Genomic DNA, 19,267 nt, shown 5'->3' with positions numbered 1-19,267 from the left:
GCAATAACTTCCGTGTTCCATCCCAATCGTGAAAATACAAAAGGATACATATTACAATCATCCAAAAACAACATTAGAATTATTATTATTATTTTTGAAAGTCACATGGACAAATAAAAGCAGAAACAAGCAACAACAAAAAAATTCTAAACAAAATTAAAAAGTATTCCAAAGTATTTTATTTGATTGAAAATATAAATAACTACAGTTGGGAACCTGTGAAGCGCAAACAGTGTCACAATTGCATTGCGCTGAATGGAGCCATTTTGTAAACACGTTTGACTTCAAGTGGAATTTAAGACATTCGCTTGGCACTGTTGCGCTTTAAGGTTTGGTGAGAGGAAACCGCCTTGCTTCAATTACCCGCACGCTCTCATTCATTTATTATTATTATTGTGGTCCCCTTAAATATACATGTATAAATATTCCCGTGTCACAATTCAAATTTCTGGCCCATTTATTTGGGGGGTTCAGGAGCAAGATGTTTGAGCGCCCCTCCCACCAGGTGGAGGCTGCCAGTGATAAGGACGTGGATCTCGGCCGCATCGCGGAGCGGCCCGGCTTTAGCGACCGCGCCGGGTTTCAACTGCATCGCTTTCTCGGAGGGGTCGGCTAGCGCCGGATCCCTGCCCTGCGCGATCCATTGGAGGGCGCCGAGGATGCAGGGAAACACCAGCGTGTCCGCTTTCTCCTCGGGGACCAAAGACGAGCCGGCCTCGATGAGGCGCGGGGCGCCGTCGCCGTGCAGACGCCAGCTTCTCTCGTTATCCAAGCAGCGCGTCAGCATGTGCTCCACTGACACGTTGAAGTTCTGTTGGTCTGACAAGCAAAAGAAAGGACAAACGCGTGATCCAACGACAGAACAGTATCGCTCATGTTGGAAAGTGTCCGACTGTCAACGTACAAACCGACGGACGGCGGGGAAGGTTGTTTAACAAGAACTAACAACCTGCGGCGATGCAGTCAAACAAAAGCAGTTGGAGCGAAACTAGTTTCTTGCGTATCTTACCGACGCCGGCCCGTTTCACTAATCAAGACAATGAAATCGACATTATTTTATTCGTAATCAGAAGCTTCTTGTTTGGGTTAGGGTTACAAAATGAGAATGCTTAATCTAAAAAGCAGGACCAGTTAGCGTATGCACACAAACATCTGTACATTGAGAAATACCGTTTACAGAAGCGCAAAAATTGTGGCTGCACAATACTGGGCAAAAAAAAAAAAAAGGACCGATTGTTTTGTAACCCTGTGATATATATTGCGATGTAAAAAAAATCTACAGGATAACATGTAACCAGTACACATTTTCTCTTTTTCCCCCTCCATGTATTTCTGCGTATAATAGCTCCAGTGGGAAAACTGTTTCAAGTAAAGAACACATACGGCTGTGCCTGCACCTTGTGCAGCCCTATTTTTTTTTTCCCAGTGAATGAAAATAGCATCGGACGCAACGATCTCTCTCACCTGCATTACAGGAAGCGATGGTCTCAGTGATGTTCGGGCAAAACACAGCAAAATCGAAATTGCAAGGCTGGAACAGAAAAGCAAAAAAAAGGTCAATTCATCAAAATCGGAATCTCCAGTCAGCCTTCCCAACCTTCCGGCAAATTGATTGCGTAACGGCTAACAAGCGAGCCAAAGGTTGCAAGGTTCATTGTATGCGTCAAAATCATGTCAAATTTATACCGGCTTATTATTAGTGAGGAGCTACAGACGACTCACCACGAGCTGTTTAAGCATGGCAGCGCAGTCTCGCTCTCCTGTAGCATTAAAGAGCAATATTCTCGCAACAGGCCCACTGCAATACAGATGTCAAGGTTTTGCTTTAGCCACTTGACTGTACTAATTATTGCGGCATTATCTTCTGTGAGTGTTATGTTCCGAGATGGACGGGCACCTTGCGTTCCTTTCGTGCTGGGCCGCAATCTCGCTGAACCAATTGACACAGGCCTGCATACTACGCACGGTGTGAGCGCCATCCAAGAAGTACGTAACTGCTCCGTGTTGAATCATTTGATTCCTTCCGGGCCACTTTGTGTCTGCCAGTCCTGACGTTACAAGGGGGAGGAGAGGAGGGACAATAAATCAATAAATGCATTTCCAAAAAGTGGACGCTGTAGTATATTTTGCGGTTCCAAAAACACAGCACTACCATGTTACTGGTCAGAAAAAGGAACACTTTCCAAAGCTTTACCTTTTTTCATGATGGGGGAGGGCGTGAAGGACATTGCTTCAGGTGAACTTGAGCTCTCAACAGTGGTAGACAAAAACTTTTCCTCTGTTGAAATCCAACAGTGGAATTCTTATTTGAAAACCAATCTTTCAAATTCTTTTCGAGGTCCCCCCCCCCACCTGCGTTACCTGGTAGACATCTCCTTTGCAACCATGTGCGACTCAGCTGCAGGGCCAGAGAGGCATTGGAGCGCTGGTGCTGCCCCGCCAAGCCCAGGTTTAAAGGGCCGCAGTTTGCCTGGTAGTCCTCAAAGTCCGGACACACCCACAGAGGACACTACAACCACGGGTCAGGTGGGGTCATTCGCCCAAAAATCTTTTCAAGGACACATTATGCATTCTTTACACAATTTAAAACAGTTCCCCCTTAATTAAAAGGTATTAAGACGTCCTTCAGTCAAAACACAACAGCTCAAAAATTACAGTACACTTAACATCCAACAACCTGTACAATTGCATTACCATGACAACCCCAGAGGGAGCACTGCGATTAGTTGGAGCCCCCATAAAGAGACATTTGCACTTCATCGCCAAGCCACCAAATTATACTCTGGGAACCCCTTTACCCCTTTTTTGACAAATTTCAGTGAAAAAGATCCACCAATAAGCTCATATGAGCTGAAATCCCGAGCGACGCGTCAAAATCACCGTGACGATCCCAACGGCGTCACTTAAAAGTCGGCTTCATGTAAATGGCACAAATGGAACATCCATCACAAACGCCATCTTGGCAATAGAATACATCTTGTACTTTAGTCATCAATTTTTTTTTCCTCCCTGAATTTGTTATGGAGGATTTTAGAGACATTAGAACTTTGAAGTGGCCATTCCGTATTTTGGATTTTCCACAATATGAAAGGTGCATTAAATGGACGGTTGCTTACGCTGATCTCCTTGGCCCTGTCCCTCAGCACGGCCATTGCTCCCTCTGGCTGTTTGACTGTGAAAGCGGGGACTCCTGGCTTAAAATAAATAAATAAATAAAATAAAATACAAATATTAAAAATTAAAAAATTACAAAAATAAAGAAACAGGCAAAAAGTGCAGGAGATAGCACATCCATTCGAAAGGACTTTGTAAAGCAATGTAGGGAAACATGCTCACCTGTTCTGACTAATGTTTAAGTGTGCCAGCCACGTGTGTGTGTGTATATATTATATATGTGTGTAAATGTATATAGATATACCAAATGCACCATTAATTCCGTGTAGAAAATAATGATTTACTAAATTTCACCACCACTTGCTGTCGTCATTTTTGTGCCTGTCAATCATGTCAAATAAAATCTGTCTATAAACGTTCGAGTTGAATGTGTAGACTGCATGCAAAACTAGTCCAATTTAAAGGGTTATTTCATCACAACAACCACCACGTCTATCACAATTTTTGTGCAAAGCTGGTGTGAAATCAGCCATTTTTAGACCGCAATATATATTCAAAAAAAAAACAAAGCGAAAACCTGGTGCGACAAAATAAGTGCCCCATAGGACGATGACAAAAACAAAATGGCATATGTCGAATAGGCTGTTTTTAATGGCAAGAACAGGAGGTTTAAATTCATATGTAACAGTTGTTGTCAGTCCACTTACTTAAATCTAAGCTACATCAAACTTCGACCGATGTGGCAAGCGAGCCCGAGCCCATGCCATCTCCTTGGATCTGGTGAAAAGCTGGCAAGCGGGCAGCGCACCGTAATCGCGTGTGTATTGCCAACACTGACCTTAAAGATGCCACCTTTTTGCCAGGCAATCTTCTCTATGGTGTCTCCGAGTATCTGCGTGTGGTCGATCCCCAGAGAAGAGATGCCACATACCCACGGTCTTCTGCAGAGGTGTACAGTCAAGAAAAGAAAAAAAAAAAAAAAAAAAAAAAAAAAGTTGTCACGTCACCAGAGAGCTTAATATTGCAGCGCAAAGAACAAACCTGACCTTATAATGTTGGTGCAGTCATATGCTCCACCAATCCCAACTTCAATCACAGCCAAATCCACCTGAACAAAAGGACCGAAATGAAAGATCAGATCGGCAAGATCCGTATATTTTGAACAATGGCGTTGAATAATTCACAACACGGATGGAGAGGTACGGTACGAACTCCACATTGCTGTGTGGCAATGTTGAACGGAAACGCTTACCTTTTCCTGAAGGAACACATGGAAGGCCAAGATGGTGAGGAAGCGGAAGTATGCGGGCATCGTCCCATTGTGGGCGTCCTAAGAGTCAAAACGAAATGAAACGAGATCGACTCAAATGATCAAACTCAAAGCGTGGGGCCAGACCTGGCCCGCCACAGTATTTTTATGTGGCCTGTGAAAGCAAAATCATGTGCATCACCTTCCTCCATTCTCTACTAACCTTTTAAATGGCCATTTCATAAATAACTGAGATATTGCAAGCATTTGTTTACAGTAACGTCAACAATATTTGAACTTATCCTTGACCTCTGATTTCAAAACCATGTATCCATTCATTCATTTGTTGCGTTTATGCAATATGATGATAAGGTGATTAATCATTTATGGTTTCACAGACATCAGGGCCCTCTGAGGCAAAACGCAACTACAATGTGGCCTGTAACAAAAATAGGTTTGACGCACCTGTTAGACGGCTCGGGCCTACGCCCGGAGGATTTGGCCTCGATGCAGACCGTGAAAGTCGAGCGATGCTGCGTAAAACACACTAGCTCCAATTTGTAAATGCTGCATACTATATTTTGGGAAAAGTCCCACATTTTAGTTCAAATGCACTATGATGGTGTACAAAGGCAAAATCATAAATAGGTTACTGTTGAAATACTTTTTGGCTTAACTGTACATCGAAAAATGGCCAATTTTAAGAAGTGTTATTTACGGAGACCAAAAGAAAAAAAAAAAAAAAATAAATGTCTACAGCGAAGGGAGATCAATTAGGAAAGAATTTGGAGACGCTGAGTGCAAAAGTAACGTGACCCAATTGCACGGTCACATGCCGGTCACGCTCGCCGCAAAGCGGAAAGCCTCATTTTGTCCTCGACACTCGTATCGCACGTCTGACAGGCGCCGTACTCGAGACACACCCGCACTTCGCATCCAACAAAATGCCATTTCAAAAGCCAACAAGTACATTTTTAAGTCATTTAGTGAAGTTAAGTAAGTGACGTAAATGTCTAGCCACGGTTGGTCGGCTTGCGAATACGTTTCGAGTAACATAAGTTTCATGTGACTTTAAACACTTTCATGACTTGTGGCAGTACCCACCTTTGTTTCATCGAGCAGTCCATAAACCTGCCAGAAGTATTTCGTAAAGGGGTCCTTTGCAATAGGCTGTCCGTTGATTCGAATCCTCTCCCTTACTTGGACCAAATGTGGCGAACTACAATCAGAATAAAAGCACCTTGAAAACAAATTTATACTAGGAAGGGTCTCGAAACGGAAACGTATGGGAACACAAAATTATCTATACAGTGGACCATCGCCATTTGCGGGGGATAGGGACCGGTCCGCGAATAGCAAAAAGCCGCAGATAATTGATGGCCATTATAACTGCACTGAGAAAAAAAATTCATGAAATGATTTTTATTTAATTGTTTTTAATTTGTGGAAAGAAAAAAACAAAAAAGCCACTGTGAGGGCAGCAACACTTCTAAAAGCGATTTAACTTAATCCGATTGCAATCACTGTCATTTTAGTCATCTTCAGTAAATTCCGTGGGGTGTTGTATGCGTGAAAATAAATTTTGGTTACTGGTGTTTACAATTTCCAATTTTCATAACATTTCATCTCCGATTATGACTTGCACACTATAAAGAGAGCCAACACAATATGTTCTGTTCGGTTTAAACAATAAAGCCCATGTATTAGCAGTAGTAACGCATATGGATGCATCATAGCCATACACTTAAATTTTACCTGTAGAATCCTGTCCGGAAGCCATAACCTCTCAAAATCTGCTCAGTGAAGGCACACGTTGACCCCTGAAAGAATAAAAACAAAAACATTTGTCATTCCCTTCTCAATAATCACACGCAGTACAATACTTGAAAGCATGTTTGCCAGACCTGTCAGGGCTTCCGTGATGATAAAAAAATAAAAAATTTAAAAAAACACATTCACACACAAGGACCTTTTAGACTTCAATTAATCTAACATGCAAGGAGGAAGCATGGGGTACCTGGAGAAAACCTTTGTACAGGGAAAACATGCAAACGCCACACAGGAAGGCCAAAGGTTCAATTCGAACCCCAAATTTTAGAACTATGAGGGAGACATGCTAAGCATTTGTCCACTGTGCGGCCAGCCGCCTTGCATACCACACACACACACACACACTTGCGCCAGGTCGACTCACTTTGCCCTTTGTTCCCGTCACGTGAATGATGTTTAGGTGATCTAGCTCTTTCACCTTTGAAAAAAAACATACACAACATAAGCAATGAAGGCATAAGTACTGAAATGATCACAGCAAATAACAATAGCTTCCTTTGCAATGATGACGACTGTGCAGTCAAAGAATGTGCCCTTTGTACTATTTGAGCTTAATAGTGTACTCACAGTGACACCGGCGCGTTCCAGGAAGCCTCTCATGGCCTGAAGTTGCAGTTCGGGTTTGCTCCGCTCTCGCCGTACTTGCTCCAGGGCATTGGCGTTTGTCTGTAACGTGTTGAGAGTGCAAATGGCATCCTGCAACAAACGCAGTACACCCTTTAGAACATTAAACTAAGGATGCAATTCAATTCGAAATGCAGTATTGATTTCAATAAAGCTCTTACCCCAACATTGTTGAGACACTGCCTTCATCATCAATTGGACAAAGGACAACTAACTGATTGAATAACTAACTGATTAAAGGTCAGAGGACAAAGATTTAAAGATTTTGGTGACAACTCTAGAACCCCTTTACAAACCACCACTGCCATTTCGAAGTGATTGTATAGCAGATATACAGCAGTTAAAGAACTGCATTATTTCAAGCCATGAGTGTATAAAAAGACATGCTTTTGACATGCAGTCACATGGAGCCGGCGGTCACTCCCTTTTTCTGTTGTACAGCTGCTACTTGGCCGATCGGCTCAAACGCGTACGCTTTGACGATGCCGAGTTCAGTCGTAGCGCGCGGCGTTTGGCAATTGCAACGTCACTTCTGGTCGCCCTTGCGGCGGATAGTGTGTCTTTAGCTTTGGGACTCAATATGCGTCACAAAAAAAACAAAAACTCATTTTTAGCTAAACTAGGATTGAAAAACTTAAATACATAAACAATGCAAATATGAATTTTAACTGACCCCATAACATTTTGGCCTCTGACCTTTAAACAATCCACAAATACATCAAGCAAACCAGATGATTTTTTTTGAGGGGAGGAGATTCAAACCCAGAACCTGAAATATTATTACGACTACTCCTATTATCAATATCACCATTCATATCCAATCCAGCATTTACAACTTTAGAGGGAAGAGACCCCACCTCAACTGCAACCCTGAACACAAAAAGCTGTTTAAAAAAAGCATTATTATTATTATTACTAGTACTACTTCTTAGGGATAGGCCAGGGTGATTATCAGTGCCAACATAAGGCATTTTGACCCATATCGGCATCAGCTGGTTTTTTTTTTATCCAGAAAGGGATTTTACCAACTTAAAACTGGGTAAACTTCAGGGAACTACTCGTTCATTTACATTTTCAGTTAACTTTCTAAGAGATGCTGCTGACCCTGGGAACACCCTGCACAAACAAATCAAAAATCAAAAAACTTTTAACTTAAATCAGTTATATTGAATTTTTGAAAAACTACAGTAGAAAACGTTAGGGAGCCATTTATTTGTTTAAGATTGAATATAACCCAAGACGTGCTGCTGAAGCTAGGAGATCTCTGCACTTTTTGTTACAAATTTTAAATTAAAGACGTCTATTGTCAAAGATTTATTTATTTATTTTTATTTTTTTAACTGTTACAAATCTAAGAAAGCTGTTTAATAAACGTATGCTTCAAGGAATTTCAAAGTTAAGCACTGGAGTTTGTATTATTCAAACTTGCTAACCATTTCGCCTTTTGCCGCTCATGAATATCGTCCCTCGGCCTCCTTGACTACTTACAGTACCGAAACTACTGAACCGTGACGGTCTTTTATCATGCGGGTAATTGAGACTCTCGGGTGGTGGTACAGCAGCAAATGACGCTTAATGAAAGTGAAAATACAAGCTGGGATGTTGTCCAAGGGTCAACCGTCACATCACGACGACTCAACAAACCACGAACTTTAAAAACAGTAGCGCTTACTAGTCAACTGAGCGGAAGGATCGCGCGTGTCCCGCGAGCTATCCGCTCGCACTTTGACGTCACAATCATTTCATGTGGCACCAGCTAGCGTTTCAATTGAGCCAAGCTGTCCACGTTTCGGATGGCGCAGCCGAAGTACATTTCTACACATTCGTAAATAAACGAAGAGACTGACAGCGTCAAAAATAATAATAATAATAATAATAATAAAATAAAAAGGCCTCTTCCGAGTGTACTTCTGTCAGCCATGTTAACGTGTGAAAACAGAAAACTTTCATACAAACCCAAAGAGTTTCGGTACAAAGTGGTCGACTGGCTAGCGAGCAGGCGAGCTAGCAAGGTTCGCGTGGATAAAAGCAGGACTCACCTGGTACTCCATCCCCGGAATATGAGGAGCAGTCTTCGCGCTGTAGTGTTGGACTGGAAAGCCCGGCAACCTGAACGACCAGACTCGCCTTCGGAGCGCCGCCGCTAACACGCGCAGCTGCCACACACCAGACATGCAAACCATTATTGGGCGCTGAGCTGCCACCGGGACCTCTCGGCCATATATGGTGTTGGGGCGTGGCTTGGTTGCTGAAGCTGCCCACCCAACAACTGTATTTATTTTATTTATTTGATTATTTATTACTGTACGGTATTTATCGAGTGTATTCAAATTAAAAATATCATTTAGAGTTAAATTACTGATGACAAACCCGTTTTGTTGAATGAACTTGCGATGTCACCTCGCGTTTTAACGACTGCTACCTTAAACCACACAATAGTTGTTTCTTCTTAATTAACAAAATATGTTCTGTCATAGTTTATGTAAAACAACAGGACATCGATAAATACATTTAGAATGTGACTTTTGGCGTCGTGGTGGTATTATACCTCCAGGTCGCCAGGTGTCGTCTTCAGATGAAATAGCTTTTTTGATGCGTTCACTTACATTTATAACTAGACATCATTAACTCGGTTCGGTTACGGGGTGGTGGTTGGTTAAAAAGGACCACACTAACTGTCCGTAACTGGCTAATAACACGCAAGAAATACTGATTGTGAATTTAGTTGGTGCAAGTTGACGTACAATGTTTCCTTTTTTTGGTTTAATTTGGATGATTAACATGTCTTTTCGAATTCCCAGTGATCCTGAACTAAGCTATTGTGAGTCAAGGGGCTCCTCATTCTGGTTACCAGGTTACGAGGAATGTTAAAAAACGAATGGTGCGGAATGGAGGGTTGTTGATTATCTGCAAGAAGGAGTACCAATAAAAGCTAAATGCAGTTGAAATCGAGTGCCATTAAAACTAAAATGTTCGTGGATTTACATCATTGACTATGGTAGTGGGGTAATAACGTGTACAATCAGTATGGGTTGTGTTTTTACTCCGGATAATGTAGGTAAATAATATGAATCATTATTGGTTAAAATCTAAACACACTAAAATCAGCACTAATAGATGCTTTTAATATCTGGAATCCTTGTGTGGCTTAGTTCCAGCATACTGCATCGATCGGCTGAGCCACACTCCAGCCCGATAGGTGGTGATAATGTGCCCGAACGCTGGTTGCCAATCACCACTCAAATCAAACAACAACAACAGGAAGGCGACACGAACGCAATCGTGACAGAAAGCAAGCGGAGATGCAGCGAGAAAAGACAAACAACTCAGGCGGGGCTGAAAAGTAAGCATGCATACACAAATCACACCTAATTAATTTGTCTTGCGTGTCAATTTAATGCGCCTTTAGATGTGTCCAAAGTGTGTAAGCAAATAAAATGTCTCCTACCCAGGCCTGACCGGGAGGCCGCCATTATGTCCAAATACTACGATGGAGTTGAATTCCCTTTCTGTGACGAGTTCTCCAAATATGAAAAACTAGCAAAAATAGGACAAGGGACATTTGGGTGAGTAATATATATATATATATATATATATATATATATATATAGAGAGAGAGATATAGATATTTCTCTGATAGAGAGTCGTGTTTCCGTTGCAACATACCTTACCAAGCTAATTGCTAGCAAACGCCAGTGACAAAACAAGCGTTTGCGACGTTTACGTCCACCGCCAACTTTCTCGATAGACTTTTAAGTCACGACTTCATTTAATAAACGTGTTGTGGCTGTACGTATGGTTATACGGGGTTCTGAAATAGTCTGCATTTCGCTATTATTAAAAACAAAACAACGAACAACCTAGTCCCAAAATGGTGGCCACAGCGAGTAGACTAGTCCGTATAAAAAGATCATTTGAAAGTTTCATACACTACACGTCACCTTTCTGTGAATCTGTCTGTGATTGCGCTCGTCTCTTTCTTGTTGTCTTTCGCAGGGAGGTGTTCAAAGCGAAACACAGGCAGACTGGAAAGAAGGTTGCACTGAAGAAAGTATTAATGGAAAATGAGAAGGAAGGGGTAAGACGTTCACACTGGTTTTGACACGACAGTTGACCCCGCTATTCGCAGAGGAAAGTGACCAAGCCTGCCTGTGAAAAATGGATTCTCACCTAAAAGTTACTGATATTAATAGCTTAAACAGCTTCAAACATAACTGTACCCTTTAAAATATTGTGCAGTAAACTGCTTACAGCGCTGCATAAGCACACTGAAACACAATGTACAGAACCTCTATGTACGTACATGTAACGATACATTTTTATAGCGGTGCGGTCTGGTGTAAAATAAGTAACATTTGACAGGGCAGGAGGGCAAAGTGCAGGAGTTACTTTGGTGCCGACGTTCCTGGGTCCAAACGCAAGACAAAGTGCACAAACCCGTCTTTTTGACACACTGAAACAAATGTACCACACATTGCGCATTGTATCACAGAAGTGGAGCTCTTCAATCACTCTCATCTGAAACAAAGGAGCATTACTGATTTCCATCAGTCCTTTTTGAGTGATTGTCCAGCAATATTTATTTACTTTCAAAAGTTTTGACCTATGCTGTTCTGAGCAATTGTGCACAAAATGTGCTGTGTATTAGTTGGTTTCAATTAGTCCGAGACAGTTTTGTATTAATGCGTCTAATTTTAAACCCTTGAATGTTTCAAAATTGCTATCTGGTTGCTGTTTCAGTTCCCAATCACTGCTCTGAGAGAGATAAAGATCCTGCAGCTGCTAAAACATGAGAATGTGGTGAATCTGATTGAGATCTGCAGAACCAAAGGTTGGTTTCAAAACAGTCAATTATTACTATCCATCCATTCGTTTTTTTAAATATTACCTTTATGGTGTTTCAACTTGCTTATTAAAATACAATTAAATTACGTTGTTGTTAAAAGTTTGTGTAGTTTTTGACTTGTTTCTTTCCAATCATTCTCCCAGCTACCCAGTTTAACCGCTACAAAGGCAGCATCTACCTGGTGTTTGACTTCTGTGAGCACGACCTGGCCGGGCTGCTTAGCAACACGAATGTAAAGTTCACCCTGTCAGAGATCAAGAAGGTCATGCAAATGTTGCTCAACGGATTGTACTACATCCACAGAAACAAGGTAAGACAAATATACGTGTCAAAGACAAACCAGATTTGCCGCGAGCGCAACAGAGCAGCGCTAGCTGGTGCACCTGCGATTCAATTTGAAAAGATCTTCCTTCCCATGTTGCTGTGTATGAATGAATGCATTGACTTTTCGGCGTGTGTGTTGTTATGTTTGCTATGACTAGCAATTGCAGATAACGTAAATGTGTCATTTTGTATGAGTATACATGGTTGTCAAATTTGAAGTTGAACTAAGCTCATTGACGTGGTGTTTCTAAATACATGAAATGTTTGAAGATAAGTTCGGAAAACCTCTAAAGGCAAAGAACAATATAGGGTAGTGCTGAATAGGATTAGTTTGGTAGTTGATTAGTCACTGATTATTTTTGCGATTTGCCAACTCATCGGATATAACATGATATAATGATATAATATGTTTATTTGTACATAATTTGGGGTTCCGGTTCATAAAATCAGGAATTCCCAAAATTTGAAATACCGTGAAGCAATTTGGGCAGGCCATAAATGTTCACACACTAATCATCTACTAAACTCAAAGCACCTGCGTAGGTTTCCCCAGACAGCATTAAATTGCTTCACTTTGGTTCAGTATGGGGAAGACTTCAGACTTGACAACTGGCCAGAAGACCATCATTGATACCTTCCCTAGGATGGCTAAACCACAAAAGTGCAGATCTAAAGGCTTCTTTACCCTCGCGCAGGCGGCGACCACGCTGACGTCACTGCTGCCTTTATACTCGAGCGGAACCCACGCGTGCAGTGCCATGTCCCCGCTCTGATATGCGTCCTCCTTAGCTTGGCGAAGCTGCGAAATTTGCGGATTTGCGAAAGTTGGTGAAAGAAAGTCCGTAGTAGCCTCCTTGATGGGTTAGCAAGTCTCCCCTTGTGTAAGTGAGTCGTGCAATGTCTCCTAAGACGAACGAAAAACAATACGAGAGAGCGCGTAACCCGAGGCGACCACACTGGTAGGCGCCATCTCTAAAGTTAAATGTTACAGCAACAGGAGTTGCAAAGTCATACAAATTGATCATTATGCTTATGAATACGGTTCCTAATCATGATGCTGTTTGATGTCAGATCCTTCACAGAGACATGAAGGCGGCCAATGTGCTCATCACCAGGGATGGCGTCCTGAAACTGGCTGACTTCGGTTTGGCTCGAGCGTTCAGCCTAGCAAAAAACAGCCAAGGGAACCGCTACACCAACCGTGTGGTAACACTGTGGTACAGACCTCCAGAGCTGCTGCTCGGTAAGACGTGAACACAGGGACCGCATAGGACATCTGGACTGCAGAAATGATTATCATGTTCATTTGCAAGTCCTGGCTCATATTAAGTCATTATTAGATTGAAACAAGTCCAAGATGAGTGAGAAGAGAGAGTGTTGGAACTGCAAAGTGAGTTAGTTAGCAGGATTACATGAAAACGACACAACCCATATACCCATGTGCAGAGTAAGAACCCATTTACATTTGATTGGAATTGGAATTCAATTACAATAGAACATGTTATTTTTCTTGTCCATTTAATCCGTTCGCCATTAACCGGAAGCTAGCCTACTTATTAAACGTTGGACAAGCTATAAAATACAGGGCTTCAACTTTTTTATTTATTTATTTGTACTTTTAATAGTTCAACCGGGGTTGGCACTGGGTCATGAAACCTCCTAGCCAATGTGGCTAAACAGTAGGCTTTACACGATCAGGATTTTTGGGGCCGAGGTGTAAATGTTATGATGAATTGATATGAATAACAAATCTTTATTTTACGATAGAATTGTAAAAAGAGAGTTAAGTGTTTGAGCTACTGTTAGCCAGCCACGTTAGCTGAATAATTATCAAGTCACACTCCAAACTGCACGCGCGCAACATTGAGCACCGACACTTGGCATGACAACCAAAGTGGGATTAGCAGCTTGTGCATCGATGTGCATCGACGCTTCAAACGTACGTCTTGGTAATAAATATGCATGCTTCAATTTGGCGGCAAGCGGCATCGGGTCTCGTCTTCCCCGATGCGCCGCTCCCCGCAGCTCGGAAAGCCCGTCAGGAGCAGCTGGACAGCGGATAGAAGCATTTTACGAAGCGGGGAGAAAACTAAACCACGTCACCGTTCACACACGGCAGAAATTAGTGCGCTTTAACTGTGCTTTTGATTTTTGACGCGGGCAATTTTGATTCGCCAGCGTGGTGAACGTGGGCAATCTTCGATTCGCCACATCCTGTTTCAGTTAGCCGTTGCCGAGGTGGAGAACGGCCAGTGCGAACCCTGTTCAACCTTGGTAGTGCTCTTCTAGTTTTAGGTTTTTATACAAGTTCCAAATAAAAGCGGAAAAGACTGAGTTAGGAGACATTAAGATAATCCTCCCTAGTTTTCTGAAAGCATGTTGTACAAAAGTGTCTCAATCAACCTCATCAAATGGATCAGATCAAGTCAAAGTTCAACGATCTCCAAGACTTGACAGTTGTTTTTGTTTTGTGGGGTCTAGGTGAGCGAGACTATGGCCCCCCAATTGACTTGTGGGGAGCAGGCTGCATCATGGCAGAGATGTGGACAAGAAGTCCCATCATGCAAGGGAACACCGAGCAGCACCAGCTCACTCTCATCAGCCAGCTGTGCGGCTCCATCACTGCAGAGGTACACCTTGTAGATTGACATCAATTGAAGCTATACTGTACAGTGCAGTGCTAACGTGACTTACAAGTTTCATTGGTTCTGTGACCAAGCTCCTAACTCAATTTTCTCAATCAAATCAATTTTACCCATTGAAGTTGATAAAAAATTCAATGTAGCCCTATGGGGGGGGCACAAGGCAGTGCAAGTTGTAGGCCGGTCCCAAGCCCGGATAAATGCAGAGGGTTGCGTCAGGAAGAGGCAGGAACATAGGGTGACCTACAAGAGCGGAGGTAGAAGCACGCAGGTGGATTACATCTTGTGCAGACGATGTCATCTGAAGGAGGTCACCGACTGTAAGGTCGTGGTTGGGGAGAATGTGGCTAGACACCATAGAATGGTGGTGTGGAAGATGACTCTGGTGGTGGGGAGGAAGATTAGGAAGACAAAGGCAGAGCAGAGAACCATGCGGTGGAAGCTGAGACGGGACGAGTGTTGTGCAGCTTTTCGGGAAGGGGTGAGACAGGCTCTCGGTGGAAAGGAGGAGCTTCCATAAGACTGGACCACTGCAGCCAAGGTGATCAGAGAGGCAGGCAGGAGAGTACTTGGTGTATCTTCTGGCAGGAAAGGAGAGAAGGAGACTTGGTGGTGGAACCTCACAGTACAGGAAATCATACAAGGAAAAAGGTTAGCTAAGAAGAGGTGGGACACTGAGAGGACCGAGGAGAGGCGAAAGGAATACATTGAGATGCGACACAGGGCAAAGGGCAAACAAGAGGCATATGATGGCATGTATGCCAGGTTGGACACTAAAGAAGGAGAAAAGGATCTATACAGGTTGGCCAGACAGAGGGATAGAGATGGGAAGGCAGTGCAGCAGGTTAGGGTGATTATGGATAGAGATGGAAATATGTTGACTGGTGCCAGCAGTGTGCTAGCTAGATGGAAAGAATACGTCGAGGAGTTGATGAATGAGGAAAATGAGAGAGAAGGGAGAGTAGAAGAGGCAAGTGTGGTGGACCAGGACGTGGCAATGATTAGTAAGATTGCTCGGAACGTCATTCCGTATTCCCTTGCATGATCTAAGGCGTCATACCTGTCCATCGCAGGAATATTTTTCTTGCCTTGGCGCAATAAATTTCTCATACCGAAAGTTTATTTATTTATTTTAGATTTTATTTGATTTTTGTCTTCTCTTCTCCGCCATTATGCTTGCCTCTTCTCATTGTCTCCCGCACCCCGCCCCCTTTAATCGGCATTGGCTTTACTCCAATTCGAAAGTCTCTACACTGGTTCCCAGTCAGCTTTAGAATAGATTTTAAAGTTCTGCTACTGGTCTATAAATCCCTAAATGGTTTAGGTCCTGAATACATGAAATAATTGTTAATGGAATATAAACCCAGTAGGGCTCTGAGATCTACAGACTCGGGTCAAATAGTGGACCACAAAGTCCAAAGCAAACACGGCGAAGCAGCATTGAGCTGAAAAGAAAGGTCTGTGTTCCAACAAACGGGTGCTCGCACTTTTGCCATTTTCTCCATTTGGCGTCAAGTCGCATCTTCACGCTCTGTTCGCACGCCTTCAACCGAAATTTGAACCCGGGCCCTCAGAACTGTGAGGCGGATGTGCAACCCAGTCGTCTACCGTGCCGCCACTACACTGATCGATTAAAAAAATAATAATAATAATCATGCGATGCACTCAATCTTGATAAGTGAACCATGATATAGCGAGGGATTACTGTATTTCATTAATTGTGTTTGCCTCCCGAAGGTGTGGCCAGGTGTTGACAAGAAGTACGAGCTGTACCAGAAAATGGAGCTGCCTAAAGGTCAAAAGAGGAAAGTGAAGGATCGTCTCAAGGCTTATGTCAAAGACCCCTATGCTCTGGACCTGATCGACAAGCTGCTTGTCCTGGACCCGGCCCAGCGTACAGACAGTGATGACGCACTCAACCATGACTTCTTTTGGTCTGACCCAATGCCGTCGGACCTGAAGAACATGCTGTCGACACACAACACCTCCATGTTTGAATATCTGGCTCCTCCCCGGAGGAGAGGCCACATGCCCCAACAACCGCCCAACCAGAACAGAAATCCTGCCACCACCAGTCAGACTGAGTTTGAGCGAGTGTTTTAGACAAGAAATACAGTTTTTACGAAGGCGCACAACTTGCTGAATGTTTGCTTTGGAAACACGGGACAAATGGCATCATTGTAAGGGAAACTTCGCAGTCGTTGATCGTGTCCAGGTTTGTCGCATGATCACTTCATGGGAAGGCTGCGCTCAGGTAATTGTGACTGGTGTTGAGAGTCCGCCCGTAAAGGTTTACAAGTGAAGACCGAAGACCGATACTTTTCCACTCATCGTTTGGAACACCTTCAATGGAACAATGGCCATGTTGGAGTTTTATTGTTAAAGCTGAATGTCTGGATTTATTATTATTATTATTATTATTTTTTTTTTTTTTTAATTAATACACTTTTGTCTCTTTTTAAACACGGGTAGTGTTTTGAGGGATTTAAAAAGTGGAGAATCACACTCCACTTTTGGGCAACTGCGGTGTACACCGAATGCAGATTTGGATCGTGAAGGGCTGAGCTCAATCACTGTACAGAAAAGTTCTATTTTGAATAAACGCAAAACCCTGCAATATGTTTGGACAATTGATCGTAAACGTCTGCATTTTGATGAGTCAAGAGCAGATTTCGATTTTTAATCGAGTTCAAACCGTTTTCAGTGGAAAAATAATTTTTGGGCCCCCCATGGAACATTAAGACTTCCAAGACATTTACACTGCAAACAAAGGTTTGCAAACAAGGCTACAAACAATTATTTTGCACATTTTTATCTGGACAAGGTTTGTGGTATTTAGTGACCTGTCTGAAAATGCTGGGTTTTGACCTTAGTCCAGATGATCTAATCATTAGATCACCAATTACAATAGAATATTACAGCAGTTTAACCAAGAAAACGAAATTGTTGCATTCCAATGTCCCATTTGGTTCGAGTACAACCTGCATTTCACCACAGACAATTTCCCATATTGTCTTTTTGCGTCCAGTAGCTGGCATTATCTTTTTTCTTTACTCACACTGAGGCTCGGAGAAAAATGTGCTCCAAAGTCCCAACAAAATTTGGATCATGCCTGGTGTTAGCTTGATGTCATCACCCAAACATAACATAATACCCTTTTAAACACACATTGAATTCACTGCGACATCGGAAAAGGCCTGGCTGATCATAACAATATGAGCACACTAGTTAGTTAAATATCAATGTTCTAGCCGAAAGCACAATAGCTAAGTGTTGACATGAAAAGGACTAGAGAAGCCTGCAAATAAGGTTTTTATTGTTTGTTTTACTGTGTTGCAAACATGCTATTTTAAAAGAGCGATGAAGGAAAAACTCTTGAAAGATACACGGCCCTGTGCGGAAAATATCCTGGTCACCTGGCTGATTTCTATAACTGGCAAGGAGTTGTTCACATTTCTGTGGAAATATTTTGGCCCCACACTGGAAGGGTTTCCGAGAATGAATGACCTTTTGTAAGGTCGTGCCGCAGCGTTTTCATCGGATTCGAGTCCAGACTTTTGACTCCGCTTCTAAACCGTCCGTCATTTTGTTTTTTTTCTTTCTTCCAAGCAATTCAGAAGTTGACTTGATGGTGTGTTTCGGATCATCCTGCTGTACTCCAGCTCGAGATCAGCAACCGACGGCCGAATATTCTCCTTCAGGATGTGGAAAAATTCATGGTCCCGTCCATCACAGCAGGTCATCCTGCAACGTCCCGAATCAGTCAATTAGCGAAAAATATGAATTTGCGAAGTGGGCAAATGGTGTACTTCTTCACAGCACCGTACATACTGAGCAAAACTACACTAGAGTTTAGTGCAGTGACTCTCAACCAGTGTGCCGTGGGAAATCCTAACATTTTACGTCATTGCTCAAAAAGCTTATTTATTTCCAGGAAATAATGTGTCTATTTTTATGCCAGTGAGGCATAGAGACAGACATGACATAAATAAAGGCTATTTTATTAGATGGCAGGTCGTACATAGCAATTAATGTACCCACTTTTTGTGACATTTGTGTTGGATTTTCCAATTGTAAAATATGTGCCTTGGCTCCATAAAGGTTGGAAATCACTCCGTAATATATCATTCCACTAGGTGGCAGTATTACATCATTAACTGCCTGTCAGCAATCTCCCAAGATTGAGTAGTCTCATTTATTTGAGTTGTTTTGCACACTGGTTCTTCTCATGATCCTTAAATAATTGAGATGTTACTGAAAACATTGCCTCGACAGTGCATTTCCCTTGTCGAAGGATGAAGTATCCATGTATCTAATTTGAGCTTGGAACAAATGATTTCCTCTGGCAAAAGATGTTTAGAGCAACTTGGAAGTCGACCGGCAGATTGCCTTTGTCTCAGCTGCACCTGTTTCGTCTTGGAATGCATAAACAATCCAGGAGAAGTCTTTAAACGCATGCATTTAGAACCTCCGAGGCCCCCAAATGAAAAGATACATTTATGGACATCAATATATTAGTGGCGCTCTCAGGTCCGTCTTTTAAAGGGCGTAAGGTAATAAATAATCCTCGTATGCGTCATCTAACTCCTCATTATTGTGACGCATAGAAAAAGTGTTGCAGTGCCATATGTCTTCGCT

At 42.5% G+C, this 19,267-nt stretch overlaps 2 protein-coding genes across 3 annotated transcripts; one reads left to right on the top strand and one right to left on the bottom strand.

The window, feature by feature from the left end:
• Positions 1–156: 156 nt before the first annotated feature.
• Positions 157–9,032, bottom strand: fpgs (folylpolyglutamate synthase). 2 transcript variants are annotated; one of them, XM_061799362.1, is made up of 15 exons: positions 8,857–9,032; positions 6,761–6,889; positions 6,558–6,611; positions 6,119–6,183; positions 5,468–5,582; positions 4,367–4,444; positions 4,161–4,222; positions 3,953–4,055; positions 3,117–3,194; positions 2,362–2,509; positions 2,195–2,278; positions 1,898–2,048; positions 1,723–1,798; positions 1,465–1,531; positions 157–819 (listed from the first exon to the last, which is right to left on the bottom strand). In XM_061799362.1, exons 1-15 carry the CDS (start codon positions 8,998–9,000, stop codon positions 458–460), a joined length of 1,716 nt encoding a protein of 571 aa, XP_061655346.1. In that variant the 5' UTR covers positions 9,001–9,032; the 3' UTR covers positions 157–457. The 2 variants fall into 2 exon arrangements, with proteins under 2 accessions (XP_061655346.1, XP_061655347.1); XM_061799363.1 differs by lacking the exon at positions 3,117–3,194.
• Positions 9,033–10,002: 970 nt separating this feature from the next.
• Positions 10,003–17,246, top strand: cdk9 (cyclin-dependent kinase 9 (CDC2-related kinase)). The gene is made up of 8 exons (XM_061747357.1): positions 10,003–10,160; positions 10,270–10,383; positions 10,814–10,895; positions 11,558–11,648; positions 11,807–11,973; positions 13,059–13,230; positions 14,469–14,617; positions 16,367–17,246. The coding sequence occupies exons 1-8, from the start codon at positions 10,120–10,122 to the stop codon at positions 16,730–16,732; spliced, it is 1,182 nt and encodes a 393-aa protein (XP_061603341.1). The 5' UTR covers positions 10,003–10,119; the 3' UTR covers positions 16,733–17,246.
• The last annotated feature ends 2,021 nt before the right edge of the window (positions 17,247–19,267 follow it).

This window comes from Phyllopteryx taeniolatus, chromosome 15, assembly GCF_024500385.1.
Source record: "Phyllopteryx taeniolatus isolate TA_2022b chromosome 15, UOR_Ptae_1.2, whole genome shotgun sequence".
NCBI lineage: Eukaryota > Metazoa > Chordata > Actinopteri > Syngnathiformes > Syngnathidae > Phyllopteryx > Phyllopteryx taeniolatus.
This window is presented reverse-complemented; position numbering and strand designations above follow the sequence as displayed.

Bases quoted from the DNA above. Each gene is read 5' to 3' on its own strand.
- fpgs (XM_061799362.1), bottom strand. From the start codon at position 9,000: ATGGTTTGCATGTCTGGTGTGTGGCAGCTGCGCGTGTTAGCGGCGGCG. The intron at 6,184-6,557 runs GTGAGTCGACCT...TTATTCTTTCAG, and splicing joins TGACGGGAACAAAGGGCAAA to GGGTCAACGTGTGCCTTCAC. The intron at 820-1,464 runs GTGAGAGAGATC...TTTGCTTGTCAG, and splicing joins CATCGCTTCCTGTAATGCAG to ACCAACAGAACTTCAACGTG.
- cdk9 (XM_061747357.1), top strand. From the start codon at position 10,120: ATGCAGCGAGAAAAGACAAACAACTCAGGCGGGGCTGAAAA. The intron at 11,649-11,806 runs GTTGGTTTCAAA...TCATTCTCCCAG, and splicing joins TGAGATCTGCAGAACCAAAG to CTACCCAGTTTAACCGCTAC. The intron at 11,974-13,058 runs GTAAGACAAATA...GTTTGATGTCAG, and splicing joins ACTACATCCACAGAAACAAG to ATCCTTCACAGAGACATGAA.